This window comes from Rhinoderma darwinii, chromosome 3 (assembly GCF_050947455.1).
Source record: "Rhinoderma darwinii isolate aRhiDar2 chromosome 3, aRhiDar2.hap1, whole genome shotgun sequence".
Taxonomy (NCBI): Eukaryota; Metazoa; Chordata; class Amphibia; order Anura; family Rhinodermatidae; genus Rhinoderma; species Rhinoderma darwinii.
In genome coordinates, this window is record NC_134689.1 from 361,860,861 (window position 1) to 361,885,492 (window position 24,632).

The 24,632-nt window shown below is 41.9% G+C and overlaps 1 protein-coding gene across 2 annotated transcripts; it reads right to left on the reverse strand.

The window, feature by feature from the left end:
• Positions 1 to 1,812: 1,812 nt before the first annotated feature.
• On the reverse strand, positions 1,813 to 20,700 carry LOC142748248 (WW domain-binding protein 1-like). Of its 2 annotated transcripts, none has more exons than XM_075855354.1 (4): positions 20,600 to 20,700; positions 17,607 to 17,709; positions 5,093 to 5,254; positions 1,813 to 2,562 (listed from the first exon to the last, which is right to left on the reverse strand). In XM_075855354.1, the coding sequence occupies exons 1-4, from the start codon at positions 20,636 to 20,638 to the stop codon at positions 2,189 to 2,191; spliced, it is 678 nt and encodes a 225-aa protein (XP_075711469.1). In that variant the 5' UTR covers positions 20,639 to 20,700; the 3' UTR covers positions 1,813 to 2,188. The 2 variants fall into 2 exon arrangements, with proteins under 2 accessions (XP_075711469.1, XP_075711470.1); XM_075855355.1 differs by having other exon boundaries at positions 20,618 to 20,664.
• Positions 20,701 to 24,632: the final 3,932 nt, after the last annotated feature.

Genomic DNA, 24,632 nt, shown 5'->3' on the forward strand with positions numbered 1-24,632 from the left:
TTCTGTGTGTACTCAGTGTCCATTCTGTGTTTCCGTTTTAAACGGACATTGTGCTTCCGTTTCGCTTCCATGTTTCCATTAAGAAAACAGAAGGTATTGGAACTTTATTTGAACTTATCACATGTCAGTCTGTAAACTTTGGTGCACCCTGCCTAGGGCAACGGATCAGTCAATAACAGACCGCACACGGAAGCCTTCGTGTGCCGTCCGTTTTTTTGACGGACCCATTGACTTCTATGGACCCCACGGTGACGGAATCACTGACCAAAGTAGGACATGCTCTACTTTTGACGGAACGGAACAATGGATCAGTCAAAATAACAGAAGTGTGCATGGGCCCATTGAAATGAGTGGGTTCATGGTGCGATCAGTGACAAAAAACGGATAGCACCCTGAAGGAAAAAACTGAAGTGGGCATGAGGCCTTATATAGAGAGACAGTGGTTAGACTCCTTGCCCGATGTGGCAGAAGGGTTGGGAACGACTGAATGTTAGTCAACATCTTCTACAGACTAAAAGGCTATCACTTTGACCGCTCATGACGCACTGCCTTACTCATGGTATTTGAATAAGTAGAACTGTGTACGCCATGTATGTATGTAGATTATATTATTGTACATTGTAATATTGTATAACCATTGTAATATATACTTTGGATGGTGGGGGGGGGGGGTTATTTTGTTTTGTTTCTTTTGTATTGGGGCTCTATGTTGTTGTTAAAAAAATGTACAATAAAAATCTACTTGATTAAAAAAAAAAGTTTTCGCTCCAGGGCTTGTTTAAAAGCGAAGATTCTCCATACACCATATATGGACATAAGTATTGGGACACCTACACATTACACCTGCAGAAGCTGGTGTACAATTTCCCATTCTGAATCCATAAGCATTACTATGAAGTTGGTCCTTGCATTTGCAGCTCAAACAGCTTCCACTCTACTGGGAAGGATTTCTACAAGATTTTAGTGTGTGTGTCTGGGAATTTGCCTATTCATCCAGAAGAGCCTCTGTGAGGTCAGACACTGATGTAGGATGAGAAGGCCTGGCTCACAATCTCCATTCTTTGGGCCTTCCCCCAAAATGTCTTGGTATTCTGAAGCATTAAGATTTCCCTTCACTGGAACTAAGGTGTCTAGGCCAACCCCTGAAAAACAACCCCATAGAATTATCCGCTCTCTCAACTTTACAGTTGGCACAATGCAGTCAAGCAGGTAACGTTCTCTTGGCATTCGCTAAACCCAGACTCATCCATCAGACTGCCAGATAGAGGAGCGTGATTCATCCCTCCACAGAACACGTTTTCAATGGCGACGTGCTTTACACAACTCTATCCGAGACTTGGCATCATGCTTGGTGACGTAAGGCTTGCATGCAGCTGCTTGGACATGAAAACCCACGCCATGAAGCTCCCGGTGTAGTTTTTGTGCGGATGTTAATGGCAGAGGAGGTTTGGAACTCTGCAGTTATTGAGTCAGCAGAGCGTTGGCAACTTTTATGCACCTCAGCAACCCCGTTCTGTAACTTTACGTGGTCTACCACGTAAGGTCTGTCTTCGTGGCTGAGTTGGTGTGGTTTCTAAACACTTCCATTTTACAATAATACCACTCACGATTGATCGTTGAATATTTAGGAAGGAAGAAATTTCACGAATTGACTTGTTGCAATGGTGGCGTCCTATTACAGTACCAAAGTAATAAGACTACAAGTTTAAGATAGTGCACTTGTATATCACCCATATCTACCAAAAAAAAACATATAGATTCCCACCCCCCTTTCCAGAAGAAAAAAAAAAACACTTCAGTGCTAAACTGAGCTGGTTTATTTTTCAGTTTTCCCTTCTGTTAAGCAGACATATCTCTGTCGTGTGAGACCATGTTCAGGTAAACACGATATTACTTAGCGTCCTGATGTCTATAACAAAATGTGTCTAACATTATACAAAAAATAATAATAACAAGGAAACAAAAACTTGGATTCTTCATGAAATCCGCTGACAAACATACAAAACAAAGTGCAAAAGCTCTGTAAGAAGATGCCATCAGTGCAAGGATAGTGCCAGGAAATAGAGGGTTGTCAGGGTTGGCGAGGCCTCTGCTCCCCCTGAGTAACAGCCCTTGGAAGTAATGTCTTTGTGATACAGACCCTTATCATCCTATATGCCCACTACAGCTTATAGACCAGGGATAGAGATTAGTTATCTGTCTCCACACTGACATATACTCTTGGACATAAGTCAGCCTCTTCTTCTCTCTCACTGAGGCAGGCCATCTTTTCATCACACAATACAATACCCGAGTCCCCTGTGACATGACGTCTTCTCTCTAAGGCACTTGAGCTCCCCTGATCTACATTGTCATGTTGCCGCCGTTCTTCTGGAGGTCCATCCGCTTCCTCAGGAGAAGGGTCCTCCTGGTGAGACCATGTCATATTCAATCCTGTGGAACAGACTGGAGGAACAAGACCAGTTGGAGTCTCATCCAAAATCTCACAATAAGGTGGTGGTGGTGTAGGAGGGTCTTGTGTCACTTCATCATAAGTAGGCAGTTTGCAGTTGGGCCATGGCTCTGTAAGTGAAGGTACATATGCCAGAGATAAAAATGCAAGAGGTTTAAAGTCGATTCTGCCTCCCAGTGCGAATGTACAGTATTTATCCCTCACCAAATGCCGGACCTGGTTACAGTTAAGCTGTCCATACACATAAGATAGCTGTAGGCCGAATGCTAGCTCAGAACATAAACATGACCATCTTGTTTGGCAGACTATACATGTTCATTTCGAAAGGGGAATAGGCCACTGCCAGAACCGCAGATACAAAGGATTGGGCATGTTCAGGATCCATGAACAAGATTGGTGAACCCCACTGAAATCAGCAGGTCTGGCTGACTTTCACATCATGTGTATGGCCAACTAAACCCTTTAGTGATTTTTTTTTTTTTCGTTTTTTTTTTTTTTTGATCGTCACATTTTAAAAGCCAAAACTTTTTACTTTTCCGTTGACAGAGCAGTATAAGAAATTCTCTTTTGTTGGACAAGTTGTATTTTTTTTTTAATGGTACCATTTTGGGGTTCATATAATTTATTGATTAACTTTTATTAACTTTTTTTGGGGGGGGGAATAGAAAAAAAACATAAATTTGACCATTCTTTTTTGCATCTTAAATTTACGCTGTTTGCAATTGGCCATAAATTACATAACTTTATTCTGTGGGTCATTAAAATTAGAGCGGTGCCAAATTGGTAGAGTTTTTTTTATATTTTGCTACTTTTGCCCAATAAAAACACTTTCTTTTAAAAATATATATTTTTGTGTCACCATAGTGTAAGAGCCATAACTTTTTTATTTTTCTGCCAACGTAGCAGTATGAGGGCAAATTTTTTGCTGGACAATTTTCATCTTTTATTGGTACCATATTGGGGTACATACAAAATTTTGCTTGCTTTTTATTGCATTTTGCGGCAGGCAGGATGAACAGAAAACAGCAATTCCGTCATTTTTTTGTTTCTTTTTTCCGGCGTTCACCAATCAGGTTAACCCCTTAATGACCAAGCCATTTTTTACGTTTTTCCATCATCTCATTCAAAGAGCTATAACTTTTTTATTTTTGCGTCGATATAGCTGTATGTGGTCTTGTTTTTTGTGGGACAAGTTGTAAATTTTTAATAGCACCATTTTGGGGTACATAGAATTTATTGATTAACTTTTCTTAAATTTTTTTTGGGGGGGGGGGGAGGGATAGAAAAAAACCCTGCAATTTCGCCACACTTTTTTGCGTCCTAAATTTAGGCCGTTTACCGTGTGGTATAAATAACAAAATAACTTTATTCAGTGGGTTGTTGCGATTGCAACAATACCAAATTTGTATAGTTTTTGTATGTTTTACTACTTTTACACAGCGAAAACACTTTTTTTTCAAAATCATTTGTTTTTGTGTCTCCATATTTGAAAAGCCATACCTTTTTTATTTTTTCACCGATGCAGTTGTATGAGGGCTTTTTTTTGCGGGACAACTTGTAGTTTTTATCGGTATCATTTTGGAGTAGATGCGACTTTTTGATCACTTTTTTTTAAGGCTGGATTCAAAGAAAACAGCAATTTTTGCATGGTTTTTTACGACGTTCAACGTGCGGGTTAAATAATGCGATAGCTTTATAGTCGGGGTATGATCTAGCAGGCATACACTACAGGCAGACCTGGGGGCCTTTATTAGGCCCCCGGCTGCCATCGGAGACACAGACACTCGCCAATCTTATCGCCGGGTGTCGGTGGTATGAGAGGGAGCTCCCTCTCTCCAAAACAACTCAGATGCGGCGCTCGATATTGAGCGCTGCATCTGAGGGGTTAAACGTGTGAGATCAACACTAATATCGATCAAACCCATTAGAACAGGGACGCCCCCAGCCCTCAGCTACCTCTGGTAGCTGAGAGTAGCGAGATTTAACAGCTTCCTGCTCTGTTTACCTATTCCGATGCAGCGCCGTAAAAAGTTAGTGGCCGCCGTAAAAATACTATGGGGCGGTCACTAACGGGTTAAATAACTTAATACAAATTATATGTAGCTTTTGATTATTTTTTTTTCCATAATAAAGCACTTTTTTTAAGGGGAAAAGGTGGATTTTTTTTTTTTTTACATGGAATTTTTCATTTACTAGTTACTTTATTAAACTATTGTTTAGGTTTATTTTTTTAGTCCCACTATGGGACATCACTATGCGATCACTTTTACTGATATTGATCACTTTTATAATACACTGCAATACTTCCGTATTGCAGTGTATTATGCCTGTCAGTGTAAAACCGCCATTGCCTTTGTTATGCCCCCGGCTGCTATGGAAACTATCGTTACAACGCCACCGCGATGCCAATGTGTTGACAGAGAGAGCCCCCTCCCTCTGAAGCCACTTAGATTACGCAGTCACTATTGACCACGGCATCAAAGTGGTTACACAGGCGGGATCGAGAGCGAGATGCTTTTTGGAACTACTTTCAACTCTGGCCAAGATATTAACTCTCATGTGCATCCTTTTAATTTATTATTTGAAGCGCAGTCGCCTCTCTTTTATCATATCAATCTATTACACTGTGATAAAGGATACCTAAGGCAGTGGCAGCAGCTGCCGATGGAGCAACCCCCTGGTAGGCCATAAGGCTGATTTCTCGTTGTCTCAGCTCCTGTTGATGTCTCAGTTTAACCCTGCGGTGACGATAAGCACAGCAGCACCCGGCCAGGATAATAAGAGTCCAGGCCAACCAGAACCCTGAATGGGAAAAAGGCATTACATGTTTGTAGCATCAAAGGGCTTAGTATATCTATGTACTTACCTGGAGAAGTCTTCACACAAAACACACAAAGTAGATTTTTTCATATATGAATGTATGCAAATCTAACGTTTAATTATACCACCAACTAAGTGTAAAAAGGTTTATCGTCATGTGCTTGTTGCGCAACACCAGCTTCTACGTGTACCGACTGATCTTTTCTCCCTGAATACTGGAAATCCTGTCTTATAAGCTATCCCTCTTTTCCAAATGCTGTGTCTATCTTATCTCATTTTGTCCTTCCACACGGTTCACTGCCTCATAATCTCCCCTTTACACTGCCCATTTTGTTTCATATTTTGTTCTTCACATTGCCCATCCTGCCTCATAACCACCCTCCACATTGGCCATCCTGCCTCATAACCACCCTCCACATTGGCCATCGTGCCTCATAACCACCTTCCACACTGCTCATTTTTATCATCCACACTGCCCATCCTGCCTCATATTCTCCTTCACTGCCCATCCTGCCTCATATTCTCCCCTTCATTGCCCATCCTGACTCATAACCCTCCACACTGCCCATCCTGCTTCATATTCTCCCCTTCACACTGCTCATCCTGCCTCATATTCTCCCCACTCACACTGCCCATCCTGCCTCATATTCTCCCCACTCACACTACCCATCCTGCCTCATATTTTCTCCACTCACACTGCCAATCCTGCCACATATCCTTCCACCACACTGCACCATCCTGCCTCATATTCTCCCATTCACACTGCCCATCTTACCTCATATTCTCCCTTCCCATCCTACTTTATATTTTCCCCTTCACACTGCCCATACTGCCTCATATTCTCCTTCACACTGCCCATCCTGCCACATATTCTCCCCTTCACACTGCCCATCCTGCCTCATATTCTCCTTCACACTGCCCATCCTGCCACATATTCTCCCCTTCACACTGCCCATCCTGCCTCATATTCTCCTTCACACTGACCATCCTGCCACATATTCTCCCCTTCACACTGCCCATCCTGCCTCATATTCTCCTTCACACTGCCCATCCTGCCACATATTCTCCCCTTCACACTGCCCATCCTGCCTCATATTCTCCTTCACACTGACCATCCTGCCACATATTCTCCCCTTCACACTGCCCATCCTGCCTCATATTCTCCTTCACACTGCCCATCCTGCCTCATATTCTCCTTCACACTGCCCATCCTGCCACATATTCTCCCCTTCACACTGCCCATCCTGCCTCATATTCTCCTTCACACTGACCATCCTGCCATATATTCTCCCCTTCACACTGCCCATCCTGCCTCATATTCTCCTTCACACTGCCCATCCTGCCTCATATTCTCCTTCACACTGCCCATCCTGCCTCATATTCTCCTTCACACTGCCCATCCTGCCACATATTCTCCCCTTCACACTGCCCATCCTGCCACATATTCTCCCCTTCACACTGCCCATCCTGCCTCATATTCTCCTTCACACTGACCATCCTGCCACATATTCTCCCCTTCACACTGCCCATCCTGCCTCATATTCTCCTTCACACTGCCCATCCTGCCTCATATTCTCCTTCACACTGCCCATCCTGCCTCATATTCTCCTTCACACTGCCCATCCTGCCACATATTCTCCCCTTCACACTGCCCATCCTGCCTCATATTCTCCTTCACACTGCCCATCCTGCCTCATATTCTCCTTCACACTTCCCATCCTGCCTCATATTCTCCTTCACACTTCCCATCCTGCTTCATATTCTCCTTCACACTTCCCATCCTGCCTCATATTCTCTTCAAAATGGCTGTCTTGCCTTATATTCTTCCCTTCATACTGCCACATATTCTCCCCACCACACTGCCCATCCTGTCTCATAACTACCCGCCACACTGCCCATCCTCATAACTACCCGCCACACTGCCCATCCTACCACATATGCTCCCCTTCATACTGCCCAACCTGCCCTATATCCACTTCCACATTGCCCACTCTGCCTCATATTCATCCTCCATGCTGCCGATCCTGCCTCCATATTGGTTTGCCTCCATTTTGCTTCAAACTTAATAGACACCAGAAATGTTATTATTGAATAACTAGACACCTGGGATTTAATCCCTTTTAAGCTATGATCGAACTTGCATCATCATTTTCACTCAGGTTTCTGCTGCTCTTTGATGCACAGGAAGGCGCAGCATGCTGAAGAATAAAACAAGCAGTAATCTGACTGACCCATTATAAGTCAATAAAATCCATAATTTCCGCCATGCGCCTTCAATAACGTAAGTGTAACAGACATCAAGGATTACTTAATAACCCAGTAGACACAAGGGGTATTATTATTAAACCTACGTAGTTATCTAGGACTAGACATTGCATAAATAGTCACGAGACGTTGTACACTAGAGAAAACGTTACCAAAAAAACAACTTATAACAAATCATATTTATGGTACTAAAAACAATATTTCTGATGTAAATTTGATATCCAATTGGAAAAAAACAATCATATCTCGTCATACAATGGTGACAAGAGTCGAGAGTGGTTACAAAGAGCGTCTTTCTCTTTTGAGGACCAGTCCTGCATTACACAGACAAACCATTGATTGGAATGGGCACTATGTAATGCATAATTTCCCCTATGGTTGCGTTGCAGGGAAATTGATCACTTACGACCATGTTTCGCATAGGTTAAAGCTAATCTCTGGGGGTTGCTTTGTAAAGAGCTTATTGTTAACCCCTAGGCACAACACCTAGGCGCACCGGGACGCGACGGCACGTCCTGGCGGGAAGGTACTTTGCGCACCAGGACGTACAGTTACGGAGTGCTTCCCAGTGCACACTGTCGGCGATAGTGTGCACCGGGAAACATGAGGTCAGCTGTCTCAGACAGCTGACACCCCACTCCACCGGCCAGCGATCCATCGCCGCTTATTTTCTCAATTACCCCCTTAAATGCGGCTATTGATGCATTTAAGGGGTTTGTGGCAGATCGGCAGCCCCCACAATGCGATCGCGAGTGTTGCCGATGGTCGGCATGACAACTGGAGGCCGGACAATGGCCTCCGGCTGGTCCTGATACGCTTCCTTTCAGAGTCACAATGACAGTTATAATACATTACACTTCATAGGTAGTGTAATGTATTATAGCAGTGATTAGTGCTGCAGGTCTTCAAGTCTCCTAGTGGGACAAAAAAAGTAAAAAAAAATGTTTTATAAAAGTGTAGAAATAAGACTTAAGTTAAAAAAACAAAAACTGCTTTTTGTCCTATAAAATGTCTTATTATAGGAATAAATGAATAAAAACGTTTAAAAAAAAAAAAAGTACATATATTTGGTATCACCGCATTTCTAACGTCCCAAACTATAATGTTATTTATCCCGCATGCTGAACACAGCAAAAATAAATAACAATGCCAGAATCGCTATTTTTTGGTCACCACCCCTCCCAAAATATAGAAAAAGTGCTAAAAAAGTTGCATGTACCCTAAAATAGTAACAATAAAAACTACAACCCCAACACAGCTTTTTTGACTGAAAAATAAAAGTTATGGCTCTCAGAATATGGTGAGATTTAAAAAAAATATAATTTTATTGTGCAAACGTTGCAAAATATAAAAACTATATACATATGGTATTGTCGTAATCGTATCGACCTGCAGAATAAAGTAAAATCGTTATTTGTAGCCCAAGGTGAACACTGTAAAAAAAAAAAAAAAAAAACATCATCAGAATTTATGTTTTCTTTGTCACCTTACTTGCCAAAAAATGTAATGAAAAGTGATAAAAAAAAGAAAAATCGCATGTACTCTAAAATTGTACCAATGAAAACTACAGATTGTCCCGCAACAAATAAGCCCTGACACAATTCTGGTGGAGAAAAAAAAAAAAAGTTCTGGCTCTCAGAATATGGTCTGAATATGCAGAGTGTTCCAAAAGCGGATAAGATTGGACACCACTTATTAGTGCGACACCGGCCACATATCTATGAATTATTTATTTACCCCAATATTGTACCCTCTTATTATACCCTGATGTTCTCCGCACAGATTACATATATCCCCACATTATAAACTGAAATACCAATCTGCCAAAAGTCAAATGGCGCTCACTCCCTTCTGAGCCGTACAGCGTGCCCAAACAGCAGTTTACGTCCACATATATGACATCGCCATCCCCGGGAGAACCCACTTAACATTTTATGAGAAATTTGTCTTCAGTGGCACAAACCGGGCACAAAATATTGTGCACTAAAATGGCATATCTGTGGAAAATTGCAATTTTCACCATCCGCTGCGTATTAACCACTTCGCACACCATGATGTAAGAACATCATGTGGTGTGGGGGTTGATGTATGGAGTCGGCTCACGTGCTGAGCCGCTCCATACGCTGCGGGTGTCAGCTGTGTATTACAGCTGACACCCGGCACTAACGGACAGGAGCAGCGATCGCGCAGTTACAGAAGCCTGTAAAAAATACAATATACTGTAATACATTACTATTTCAGTATGTTGTACCAGCGATCTAATGATCGCTGGTTCAAGTCCCCTAGGGGGACTAATAAAATATGTAAAAAAAAAAGTTAAAAGTTATTAGTAGTGAAATAAAATGAAATGAATTAAAAGTTAAAAAAAACAAAAAACCTTTTTCCCATTTTTCTTCTAAAGTAATGTAACAAAATAAATAAAAAAAATTTGTATCGCTGCATCCGTAAATGTCGGAACTATTACTATATACCATTATTTAACTGGCATGGTGAACGCCGTAAACAATAAAGAATTTAACCCCTTCCCTCTTTAGCCATTTTTGACCTTCCTGACCGAGCCTCATTTTTCAAATCTGACATGTGTCACTTTATGTGGTAATAACTCCGGAATGCTTTCACCTATCCAAGCGATTCTGAGATTGTTTTCTCGTGACACATTGGACTTTAAGTTACTGGCAAAATTTGCTCGATATGTTCAGTATTTAATTGTGAAAAACACCAAAATGTAGCGAAAAATTGCAAAAATTAGCATTTTTCTCAATTTAAATGTATCTGCTTGTAAGACAGGCAGTTATACCACACAAAATTGTTCCTAATTAACATCCCCCATATGTCTACTTTAGATTGGCATCGTTTTTTGAATATCCTTTTATTTTTCTATGACCTCACAAGGCTTAGAACTTTAGCAGCAATTTCTCACATTTTCAAGAAAATTTCAAAAGGCCATTTTTACAGGGGCCAGTTCAGTTGTGAAGTGGCTTTGAGGGCTTTATATATTAGAAACCCACAAAAAGTCACCCCATTTTAAAAACTTCACCCCTCAAAGTATTCAAAACAGCATTTAGAAAATGTCTTAACCCTTTACACATGTCACAGGAATTAAAGCAAAGTAGAGGTGAAATTTACAAATTTCATATTTTTTTGCAGAAATAAATTTTTAGTACAATTTTTTTTATAACACAGAAGGTTTTACCAGAGAAATGCAACTCAATATTTGTTGCCCAGTTTCTGCAGTTTTAGGAAATATCCCACATGTGGCCGTAGCGTGCTACTGGACTGAAGAACCGGCCTCAGAAGCAAAGGAACACCTAGTGGATTTTGGGGCCTTATTTTTGTTAGAATAAATTTTAGGCACCATGTCAGGTTTGAAGGGCTCTTGCGGTGCCAAAACAGTCAAAATCCCCCAAAAGTGACCCCATCTGGGAAACTACACACCTCAAGTAAATTATCTAGGGGTACAGTGAGCATTTTGACCGCACAGGTTTTTTACAGAAATTATTGGAAGTAGGCCGTGAAAATTAAAATCAACATTTCTTCAAAGAAAATGTAGGTTTAGCGATTTTTTTTCTCATTTCCACAAGTACTAAAGGAGAAAAAGCACCGTAAAATTTGTAAAGCAATTTCTCCCGAGTAAAACAATACCCCACATGTGGTAATAAACGGTTGTTTGGAGACACGGCAGGGCTGAGAAGGGAAAGAGCGCTATTTGGCTTTTGGAGTTCACATTTAGCAGGAATGGTTTGCGGAGGCCATGCCACATTTACGAAGTCCCTGAGGAGACAAAACAGTGGAAACCCCCCACAAGTGACCCCATTTTGGAGACTACACCCATTGAGGAAATTATCTAGGGGTATAGTGAGCGATTTGACCCCACAGGTTTTTTGCAGAAATTATTGGAAGTAGGCCCTGAAAATAAAAATCTACATTTTTTCAAAGAAAATGTAGGTTTAGCTTATTTTTACTCATTTCCACAAGGACTGAAGGAGAAAAAGCACCACAAAATTTGTAAAGCAATTTCTCCCGAGTAAAACAATGCCCCACATGTGGTAATAAACGGCTGTTTGGAGACACGGCTTGGCTTAGAAGGGAAAGAGCGCTATTTGGCTTTTGGAGTTCACATTGAGCAGGAATGGTTTGCGGCGGCCATGTCACATTTGCAAAGCCCCTGAGGGGAAAAAACAATGAAAACGCCCAAAAAGTGACACCATTTAGGAAACTACACCTCTTGAGGAATTCATCTAGGGGCGTAGTGAGCATTTTGACCCCACAGATGTTTCATAGAATTTATTAGAATTGGGCAGTGAAAATAAAAACAATCCTTTTTCTTCAATAAGACGTAGCTTTAGCGCAAATTTTTTCATTTTCGCAACAAATAAAGGAAAAAAAAGAACCCAACATTTGTAAAGCAATTTCTACCGAGTACGGCAATACCCCATATGTGGTCATAAACTGCTGTTTGGGCACACGGCAGGGCTTAGAAGGGAAGGACCGCCATTTGGAGTGCAGATGTTGCTGGATTGGTTTCTGGGCGCCTGTGGGCCCAAAACAGTGGAAACCCCCCAGAAGTGACCCAATTTTGGAAACTACACCCCTCAATGCATTTACCTAGGGGTGTAGTGAGCATGTTAACCCTGCAGGTGTTTTGTAGAAATTAGTGTGAACTCGATGTTGCAGAGTGAAAATGGGATTTTTTCCACAGATATGTGGACAATATGTGGTGCCCGGCTTGTGCCACCATAACAAGACAGCTCTCTAATTATTATGCTGGGTTTCCTGGTTTTAGAAACACCCTACATGTGGCCCTAATCTCTTGCCTGGACAGTCGACCAGGCTCAGGAGTGAAAGCGTACCATGTAAAATTGAGGCCTAATTTGGCGATTTACAAAGTATTGGTTCACAAATGCAGAGGCTCAGATGTGAAATAATAAAAATAAACCCCTGGGAAGTGACCCCATTATGGAAACTGCACCCCTCAAGGCATTTATTAAGGGGTGTAGTGAGCATTTTTACCCCACAGGTCTTTTCCATAAATGAATGCGCTGTGGATGGTGCAAATTAAAAATTTATATTTTTCCCTAGATATGCCATTCAGTGGCAAATATGTCGTGCCCAGCTTATGCCACTGGAGACACACACCCCAAAAATTGCTAAAAGGGTTCTCCCGGGTATGACGGTGCCATATATGTGGAAGGAAACTGCTGTTTGGGCACGCTGTAGGGTTCAGATGGGAGGAAATGCCATTTGGCTTTTGGAGCGTGGATTTTGCTTGGTAGTAGTTTTGTTTGGAGTCTTACTGGTGTTTCCGTTTATAATGTAGGGCATATGTAAGCCGGGCGGAGTATATAAGGGGCATAGTCAGGTGGTATAATAATGGGGTAAAAAAAAACAATAAAATAATCCATAGATGTGTGTTACGCTGTGAAGCAATCCTTTCTGCACAGGCCGGTGTCGCACTGATAAATGGCGTCCTTTATTATCCCCCTTTTGATCCACACTCCGCGCCTTTGTAGTTTGGGGAATTTTGCTAGGAAGTGTTGTCCTGGTATAATACGGGCACCGTCGCTTCCAGCGGATATGTTTGGGCCCTCCCTTTCCTGGTTCCCTAATTTTAGGTCCTTGATAAATCGCCTCTTCAAACAGAAGAAATGTTCCCCTCGGGCACAACTGCATATTTTTTTATTTCCTGACTTATTGGAGCCATAAGTAATTCTATTTTTCATAGACGTAGCGGTATGAGGGCTGGTTTGTTGCGGGACGAGCTGTAGTTATTATTGATACCATTTTGGGGTACATGTGACTTTTTGATCACCTTTTATCCTATTTTTTGGGATGCCAGGTAAACAAAAAAACGCAATTCTGGCACAGCTTTTTTCGGTTTTTTTTATACAGCGTTCACCACGCATTATAAACTACATGTTAACTTTATTCTGCGGGTCAGTACGATTCCGGCGATACTTAATTTATAGCACTTTTTTATGTTTTACAACTTTTTGCACAATAAAATTACTTTTGTAAAAAGAATGTATTTTTTCTGTCGCCAAGTTGTGAGAACCATAACTTTTTAGTCGACGGAGGTGTATGAGGGCTTGTTTTTTGCGGGACGAGCTATAGTTTTTATAGGTACCATTTTTGGATACGTGCGACTTTTTGATCACTTTTTATTCTAACATTTGTAGGGCAAAGTGACTAAAAAACAGAAACTCTGGTAACGTTTTTTTTTACGCTGTTCACCGCGTGCAATAAATAATATAATATTTTGATACCTCAGGTCGTTACGGTCGCGGCGATACCAAATACATATGGTTTATTATTATTTTTCAATAATAAAGGACTTGATAAGAGTAAAAGGGGGATTGTGTTTTATTTGATTACTTGAAACTTTTATTGTTTTCAAACTTTTATTATTTGCACTTTTTTTTACACTTTTTCTCAAGTCCCACTAGGGGACTTGAAGGACCAACGGTCAGATTTTTTTTTTTCTAATACATTGCACTACCTATGTAGTGCAATGTATTAGATCTGTCAGTCATTCACTGACAGCAAGCCGATTAGGCTTCGCCTCCCGGCGGGGCCTAAATCGGCTTCCGTAATGGCAGAGCAGGAGACCATTGTGTCTCCTGTTGCCATAACAGCAGTCGCCAGTCCTGATTGCCTGTCAGGGCTGGCGATCTGCTAGTAACCGCTACGATGCAGCAATCGCTTTCGATTGCTGCATCGAAGGGGTTAATGGCAGGGTTCGGAGCTAGCTCCGGTTCCTGCCGTTACAGGTGGATGTCAGCTGTACAGTACAGCTGACTTCCACCGCTGATGACGCCGGATCAGCTCCTGACCCGGCGCCATCTTGCCGGCAGCTACGGAAGCCGATCAGGCTCCGCCGCCGGGCGGATCTTGACCGGCTTCGGTGCTAGGCAGACCGGGAGGCCAGTATTAGGCCTCCGGTTGCCATTGCAGCCACCGGAACCCCGGCAATTTCATTACTGGGGTTCCGATGAGCTGCAAACACCTTAAGTGCAGCGATCTCGTTTGAGCGCTGCACTTAAGGGGTTAATGGCGGGGATCGAAGCTAATTTCGGTCCCCGCCGTTACAGCCGGATGTCAGCTGTAAGACACAGCTGAGATCCGGTGATGATGGCACCGGCTCAGCTTCTGAGCCGGTCCCAAACATTCGGCGTACATGTACGGCAAGATGCGGGAAGTCAATGCTTTCCATGACGTACATGTACGGCAAATGTCGGGAAGGGGTTAAACTGCCAAAAATCACAGTTTTTTGGTCACCTTAGCGCTAAAAAAATAAATAATAAAAAGTGATCAAAAAGTTGTAAGTACCAAGATATTGTACCAATAAAAACCTAAAATTATTTTTTTAACTAATAGTTTTTTCTTTGTAAAAGTAGTAAAATAGAAAAAGAAAAAAACCTATATAAATTTGGTATTACCGTAATCGTATTGAGCCACAGGATAAAGATAAGTTGTAGTTTTTACTGCACGGTGAAAGCCATAAAAACAAAACCCAAAAAACAATGGAGGAATCAGTAGTTTCCAATTTCAGCCCGCAAATAATTTTTTGCCAGTTTCCCAGTACATTATATGGTACTTTAAATGGTGTCAATAGAACCCCTGAGGAAACCACACAGTGGCGATACGCGTAGGGCTTTTAGTCCCCTTTCCCTCTTTGGATACTGCGCTTCATGCATTCCTATGGTCTGTTATCATTTATCCATTAGATTCATGCATGGTTATTACTACCTACCGTATGTTGAGGGGTATTGGTGGTTTTTGGGGGTATCATGTGGCCGCTTACTAGGGTGGCAACCCCCAATGAGTTCATGATTAGCATGTGTATGTTGTTTTAATTGGTTTTAAATCTGTACATGTGGTATATTTATTGGAATAAACATTTTTTGTGTTATATATCATGACTTTATCGTTTCTTTGCCTCTTACATACCCATTTGTTTTTTGGTTTTGCATTTGGTGTCAATATAATCTACGACTCCTCCCGCAAAAAAATAAACTCTCACACCACTCTATTGACGGAAAAAGAAAATATTTATGGCTCTTGGAAGTCGGGGAGTGAAAAACTAAAATAAAAAAAGCAAAAAATGGATTAATCCTGAAAGGGTTAATTAATTTCTAATGAAAAAAACATTTTATTACCACATGTGAGGTATTGTCGTACTCAGGAAAAATTGCTATTGATATTCATTTTCACTGACTAATTCTAATAAATTCTGCAAAAGACCAGTGGGGTCTAAATGCTCACTATACCCCTGGATAGATTCATCAAGGGGTGTAGTTTCCCAACAATTTTTGGGGGTTTCCACTGTTTTGGTCCATCAGGGACTTTGCAGATGCGACATTACACCTGAAAACCATTCCAGCTTCAAAAGCCAGATCGTGCTCCTTCCCTCCTAAGCCCTGCCGTGTGTCCAGACAGCCGTTTATTACCACATATGGGGTATTGCCATAATCAGGAGAAATTGCTTTACAAATCTTGGGGTGCTTTTTTTTCCTTTATTCCTTGTAAAAATGTCTACGTTTTTTTAAGAAAAAAAAATTTGATTTTCATTTTCACGGCCCAATTCCACTAAATTCTGCAAAAAACCTGTGGTGTCAAAATGCTAACTATACCCTTAGATAAATTCCTTGAGGGTGTAGTTTCCAAAATGGGGTCACTTTTGGGAGGTTTCCACTGTTTTGGCACCATAAGACCTCGTCAAACCTGAGATGGTAACGAAAACATATTCTAAAAAAAGTCGGCCTCAAAATCCATTAGGTGCTCCTTTGCTTCTGAGGCCTGTGTTTCAGTCCATTCCCACACTAGGACCACATGTGGGATATTTCTAAAAACTGCAGAATCTGGGCAATAAATATTGAATTGCATTTCTCTGGTAAAACCTTCTGTGTTACAGAAAAAAAATGTATTACAAATGAATTTCGGCAAAAAAAAAATGAAATTTGTAAATCTCACCTCTACATTGCTTTAATTCCTGTGAAACGCCTAAAGGGTTAAGAAACGTTCTGGCTGCTGTTTTGAATACTTTGAGCGGTGCAGTTTTTAAAATGGGGTGATTTATGGGGTCTAATATATAAGGCCCTCAAAGCCACTTCACAACTGAACTGGTCCCTAAAAAATAGCCTTTTGAAATTTTCTTGAAAATGTGAGAAATTACTGCTAAAGTTCTAAGCCTTGTAACGTCCTAGAAAAATAAAAGGACGTTCAAAAAACGATGCAAACATAAAGTAAACATGGAATATGTGAAATAGTAACTATTTTGTGTGGTATTACTATCGGTTTTACAAACAGATACATTTACATTTTGAAAAAGTATAATTTTTGCACATTTTCTCTCAATTTTGCTGTTTTTCACAGATAAATATTACGTTTATCGTCCAAATTTTTTGCACTAACCTAAAGTACAATATGTCACAAGAAAACAATCTCAGAATCGCTTGAATAGGTAAAAGCATTCCAGAGTTATTACCACATAAAGTAACACATCAGATTTGAAAAAATCGGTTGTGCCACAAGGCCAAAACAGGCTGCGTCCTGAAAGGGGTAAGGGACTGGATATGGTATACCGTAAACTATGTAAGGACTCTGGTCCGGCTTTACAGCACTTCTCCCAAATAAAAGAGGCCGACAGGAGCCATAAACCCTTCGGTCTGGCATTCAGTGAGGGTCTCAGCACCTGGTCACCCACCAATATTATCTCCTGACATTTCTCGACAGTATTTTCCAACAAGATTTCTATGCTCCTTGGAGCCAGATCAGGAGTTCTGCATGAGAAACCAGAAACAACAGCGGATATTTGCGAGGATGGCAAACTGATCTCAGTCCGCTGGAAGAATTTTGGGAATGAAGGTCGGACATAGCCATCAACACATCTGAACCAGAACCCGGTACTGAAATGTTTTACCCACTCCTAGTTGGGCAGGGTCTCCCCAGGATTGGAAAAACAATTCCCAGGGTCTCCGTGATCGAACCACTCCGCTATAACATGTAAGAAGAGAAGCCCATTGCTGATTAAAAGCAGATTACTGCATATCAGAAAGTATTCCATACTTACACCACAACTCATAGTAGTATGTGCAACATTCAGTGTCCCCACAACAGTATCCGATCTCACATCTGTAAGGCTTCCTATCTTCACCAAAGCAGAACTCCCGGCCCTGTAACAAGATCATATGTGGAATATGTAATACGACTTAAGACGGCCATAGACAATCGGCAATTGTTGACCCTTGCCTATTCCACATTTAACATGCATGTTCGGTTCAGCTGAATGTGCTTGTTAATTTAATGGAGGCCGGAGGTGATGGCCCGCATAGGCACAAGCTGCCAGACCAATAATATACGTGTATGGGTGGCACTATTCATACATAAATATATATCACATCACACCATGCGCCACTGAACGGAGTATTACTTCTTTATTCACATCCAAAACCGGCAAACATAGAAAAGCAGGGGCACATCTAATTCTAGACATATCAGGATTCCTTCAACAGGTCAAGACGTTCAGTAATGGCGGATTAGATAAGAGATCCACCATACCGGGAATGGTTGACTAATGCAGAGTATTGCTCAATAGTGATCCATAGATCTTGGCATGTCGTGTTTTTAATGCTATGCAAGATTTGTGTACATTTTTCCAAAATGGGTCACAACTTATAGCCGGTCTATAACACACATGGCAGACAGATAAAGTGCTAATGAGTTCACCCTGCTGCCATATGGAATATGTCTGACAAACTTTCTACATAAAACTGCGTGCGTGCTGCTGAATGTAGAAATGTATCGCCAGAAACCTGTGCTCTTGGTCAAGCTTGCACGTTAAATCCAATGGGGAGAGGGGAGTAAGACGCTGACGGACATGTTGTGCCCGTCAGTTGGTTGTAAGGCGCAGTTGAGGAGGCAGAGAGAAGCGATCACAATTTTTACAGGCCTTTCTATGGTTGCAGTAAACTATAACTCAGCAAAATAATTGACTCGTTTTGTGCTTATGAGTTCAGGAGACAAGTTAGGGCCAGTTCACACGAGTTTTTTTTTTTTACGTGGAAACCGCGTCGGAATAGGCGTCAAAAACAGCCGAAAATGCCTCCCATTGATTTCAATTGGAGGCGGAGGCGTTATTTTCCCGCGAGCGTGAAAAAAAAGTCTCGTGGGAAAAAGAAGTGACATGCCCTATCTTCGGGCGTTTACGTCTTTGACATCAATGGGAGGCAGAGAAAGCGTATTTTGCAGAGTATTTTGCCCGCGGCGCTCAATGGCCGCGGGCGAAAAACGCAGCAAAAATCGGCCTCAAAATTCCAAACGCAATTTTGAGGCAGATTTTCTGCCTGCACAAAACTCTGTGTGAACACAGCCATAGGCTATGTTCACACGGGGTATTTTGCCGAGTTTTTTGACGTGGAAACCGCGTCGCAAAACTCGGCAAAAACGGCCCGAGAACACCTCCCATTGATTTCAATGGGAGGCGTCGGCGTCTTTTTCCCGCGAGCAGTAAAACTGCCTCGCGGGAAAAAGAAGCGACATGCCCTATCTTCGGGAGCTTCCGCCTCTGACCTCCCATTGACTTCAATGGGAGGCAGGAGAAAGCGTATTTCTCGCTGTTTTATGCCCGCGGCGCTCAATGGCCGCGGGCGAAAAACGGCGCGATAATTGCCGCGAAAATCGGCGTGCAGGGAGAGGAAAATCTGCCTCAAAGTTCCAAACGGAATTTTGAGGCAGATATTCCCCCCCCCTAAAATACTCCGTGTGAACATAGCCTTAAAGAGAATCTGTCACCTCACCGGACTTGTCTGTTTTAGTAAATAATTGTATTCTCCATAATAAAAACTATTCTGGAGCATCTTTTCCTAGAAATCTGTGTTGTGCTGTTCCTCTGTTATTCCTCTTAGAAACTAATAAATAAGTTGATAACTGGGTGTTACCAGTTGGGGGGGGGGTGTCCCCACACATATAAACCTCTTCCAAAGAAAACCTTTAGCTAGAAGACTATAAGCTTTAATTATAAAAAGTATACATTCTGTATTGGCCACCACTGTGTTTGTCCCCAATGTTTTTAATGCTGAGCAGCTGCAGGTTAAACTATGGGACCATAACATGAAAGAAGGGAAAATTTCCGGTCAGTGAACGGGAGAACGATCTTACTCATCTGCACCCAATAAATGGCCAAGACTAAGTTTTAACGTCTAGCTCCACTTATGAAAGACACTGGGTCACGTAGCGGATATGTATCATGGTGGAAGACGCTGAAGGAAAGGCCAAATGGGAAGCGGTCAGAAGATCCTGGGCAGGTGAGGTTTCCGTCAGTTGCCTTAGCAACCTAAACACCCGCCTTCCCCTGCATTGTCTCCCACTTTAAAGGGGTTATCCGGGTTGTTAGAATTTTTTCAAACCACACAAAAGTCCCAAAATAAAAACTATCAGTAATGTAACTATTCTTTCCTCCAGTGATCTAGCGCGGACTCTCCGGCGCTCCTCCTGGTGAACATTTACACACAGGCAGCATGTGACCGGCTGAAGCAAATCAGAGGGCTCAGCCGTGACGTGTCGTATTCCTGGCATCATGGTGCCCACCGCTGAGCATTCATGCCAGGAATGTGACACAAGACCGCATGGACCACCGGAGCGTCAGCGCTGGATCGCCAGGAGAAAGAAAAAACAATCAGTACTTATTCTATTTTAAGACATTTGAATTATTTTTTTTAATACCGCAGATAATGTGTGCAATAGAGAAATTAAACAATCTAAACCCCCATGACCAATCAGATGAGTGATGGGCCAGTCTCGATATATCTACATACATATATACACCTCCTTGTACCAATGCAAAGATCCAGTACATTCACAATCAATATATGTGATTAACATCAAATCTAAGCAATCATGTGACAGACAGGAGACTCCCGGACAACACACATGTCCTCTGTATACACGGATGTACATAATGCATGCTTGTACGGTACACGGACAGGGATCACACACTACACACGTAGACACGGAGCGCAGTGTACAGTCAGCAGGACGTCCAGACATACAAACACTAGTACACACATAGACTGATCCTCTCACTGCCAGCTCCTCTCTTCTCATCTTTCTCCAGCCGCAGCTACTTCCTGTTCCTTCTCACTCAGCTTTCTCATTGGTCAGTCCTAGGACTTCCTGCTCAGTGATTGGTCGCATTTCATCAGTTCCTTTACGCGTAGCTGCGGGGAATGAGCGCTAGATGGCGCCGTCTAAGGTACACGATGGTCATATAATGGTTGCAATGTAGAAGAATGGTGCAATTACTGGATATATTTCCATCACGTTCACTTGTCAATAAAAAGCAATCTATATGTCCTGTAATTCTAACCATGTCGTAGATAATGATATGTCTCTCATATCTATCTATCTATCTATCTATCTATCTATCTATCTCTCATATCTATCTATCTATCTATCTATCTATCTATCTATCTATCTATCTATCTATCTATCTATCTATCTATCTATCTATCTATCTATTTATCTATCTATCATCTATCTATCTATCTATCTATCTATCTATCTATCTATCTATCTATCTATCTATCTATCTATCTATCTATCTATCTATCTCATATCTATCTATCTATCTATCTATCTATCTATCTATCTATCTATCTATCTATCTATCTATCTATCTATCTATCTATCTCATATCTATCTATCTATCTATCTATCTATCTATCTATCTATCTATCTATCTATCTATCTATCTATCTATCTATCTATCTATCTATCTATCATCTATCTCTCTCTCTCGGTCTGTCTGTCTGTCTATCTCTATCTCATAGCTTCCAACTGTCCCGGTTTCTCACCGCTGTCCCGGGCAGTCTGAAAAATGTCCCGCTGGGCTCTGTGGTGCCCCGGACACTCCCTGTCGCCAGCCAAGCCCCCCAACGACGTAATACATGCGCCCAGCTGGACCATGTCACTATGACGCTCGGCGTAACAGCGTTCTGCCTGGAGCCAGGGAGCAGAGCGTTGAGGCAGCACGGCACCAAGCGGAAAACAGACACAGGAGGACAGTGGTGAGTAGAGAGTAAAAACAATTTAGTGCCTGGGAACACTAGTGTTTCTAAAATCATAATATAAATGACATTATTTTATGATTTTAGAAACACTAGTGTCCCCAGGCACATGCTTTTTAAAGTGTAGCTAAACGTTTAACAAACTTCTGACATGTCATAGTGACATGTCAGAAGTTTGGATTGGTGGGGGTCCGAGCACTGAGTCCCCCACCAATCGCTAGAACGAAGCAGCTGAAGCGCTCGTAAGCGCTCGTGTTAGCACTTAGCCGCTTCGTTTCTGTTCAGCTTTTTCCGGAAATCAATGTATCGGAGGGCGGGCTTATTAGAAAGTCTATGAGTCCGTACTCCGATACATCAGCTTTCCAGAAAAAGCCGAACAGAAACGAAGCGGCTGAGAGCTCACACGAGCAGCTTCGTTTTAGCGATTGCTGGGGGTCCCTGTGCTCGGACCCCCACCAATAAAAACTTCTGACATGTCACTATGATATGTCAGGAGTTTGTTACACGTTTAGCTACACTTTAAAGAGGCTCTGTCACCACATTATAAGTGCCCTGTCTCCTATATAAGGAGATGGGCGCTGTAATGTAGGTGACAGCAGTGCTTTTTATTTAAAAAACCGATCTTTTTTCACAACGTTAGGAGCGATTTTGGTTTATGCTAATGAGCTTTCTTAATGCCCAAGTGGGCGTATTTTTACGTTCGACCAAGTGGGCGTTGTACAGAGGAGTGTATGACGCTGACCAATCAGCATCATGCACTCCTCTCCATTCATTTACACTGCACTAGCGATATAGTTATATCGCTATGTGCAGCCTCATACACAAGCCCTAACATTACTACAGTGTCCTGATAATGAATACAGATGACCATCCAGCCTGGACGTCATGTGTACTCAGAATCCTGACACTTCTGACTGTTTTCTGTGAGATTCTGGCAAGTGAAACCAAATCTCGCGAGATTACGGAGCTAAACGAGATTTGGTTTCCCGTACTGGAAATCTCACAGAAAAGATTCAGAAGTGTCAGGATTCTGAGTACACATGACGTCCAGGCTGGATTTCATGTGTATTCATTATCAGGACACTGTAGTAATGTTAGGGCTTGTGTATGAGGCTGCACATAGTGCTATATCTATATCGCTAGTGCAGTGTAAATGAATGGAGAGGAGTGCATGATGCCGATTGGTCAGCGTCATGCACTCCTCTGTACAACGCCCACTTGGTCGAAAGTAAAAATACGCCCACTTGGGCATTAAGAAAGCTCATTAGCATAAACCAAAATCGCTCCTAACGTTGTGAAAATAGATCGTTTTTTTAAATAAAAAGCATTACTGTCACCTACATTACAGCGCCCATCTCCTTATATAGGAGATAGGCCACTTATAATGTGGTGACAGAGTCTCTTTAAATATAAAAATGCCTAAATGGATGCTCCATATGGAGGTAAAGGGGTTATCCAGTCCCTAAAAATTCATGACCTATCCTCAGGATAGGCCATCAAATGTTGATGGGTCGGGGTCTGACTCCCGGGATACCCGCCGATCAGCATTTTGGAAGGGGGTGCAGCGCTCCTACAAGCGCTGCTTCTTTCCCTTAGTTTTTTCTTTCTCACTATGAATCTGCAACACAGATGTAGCTGCGATTCACAGTATTGCAGCCTTCTATCATTGAAGTGAATTGGGAGAAAAGGCTGCAATACCTGTGAATTGCCGCTGCCTCTGTGTCGGAGATTCGCAGTGAGCAAGAAAAAACTAAGGGGAAGCAGCGCTCGTACAAGCGCTGCACCCCCTTCAAAACAGCTGATCGGCGGGGATCCCGGGAGTTGGACCCCGACCCATCAGCTATTGATGGCCTATTCTGAGAATAGGCCATCATTTTTAAGGGATTGCAAAACCCCTTTAAAGGGGTTTTCCCACAACCACATGTATCCCCTATCCACAGAATAAGGGATACGTCTGTGATCGCTGGGGGTCTGACCACTGGGACCCCCAGCGATGAGATTGTGGGACTGAAATTCCCCTGAAGTGTTCCATGAGAATGGAGCGCTATTGCACTTGCTCGACCATTACTTCATAAATTTTTATGGAGCTGCTGGAAACAGCGATCCCTTAAGTCCCTAGAAATTAATGGAGCGCTGGCCACTTCGGGGGACTTTCGGTCCCCAGTTCTCATTGCTGGGGACACCAGTGGTCGGACCCCCAGCGATCACACATGTATCCCCTATCCTGGGCATAAATGTGTTTGTGGGGAATTCCCTTTTAATTTGTAATATATGACGTTTCAGAAGTTCATTGACGTCTAGTTTCTATTGCTTCACAGGAGAGAAGACAGAAGTCGCTGAAAGTGACTTTAAGATTTTTTATTTTTCATATTACTAACTTTATTTTTTTTGTTTTGCAGGTTCTGCTGGACCGTTTTGACTACGTCGTAGATTCGTTGGACTACTTCGATGACCTACGTTTTTTTATTTTTTTAAATAAAATGGTCAAAGAGGGTTGTGTGGGGAAGTTCTTGTTTCAATAAAAAAATATTTTCTTATGTGTGTGTTTTCTTTAATACTTTAACCCCTTCAGGACCAAGCTTATTTTGGCCTTCAGGACCAGACCCATTTTTTCAAATCTGACATATTTCACTTTATGTGGTAATAACTCCGGAATGCTTTTACCTATCAAAGCGATTCTGAGATTGTTTTCTCGTGACACATTGGACTTTATGATAGTGGAAAAATGTGGTCGATAAATTCAATATTTACCAGTGAAAAACACCAAAATGTTGTGAAAAATTGCAAAAATTAGCATTTTTCTAAATGTAAATGTATCTGCTTGTAAGACAGGCAGTTATACCACACAAAATTGTTGCTAATTAACATCCCCCACATGTCTACTTTAGATTGGCATTGTTTTTTGAACGTCCTTTTATTTTTCTATGACGTCACAAGGCTTAGAACTTTAGCAGCAATTTCTCACATTTTCAAGAAAATTTCAAAAGGCTATTTTTACAGGGGCCAGTTCAGTTGTGAAGCGGCTTTTAGGG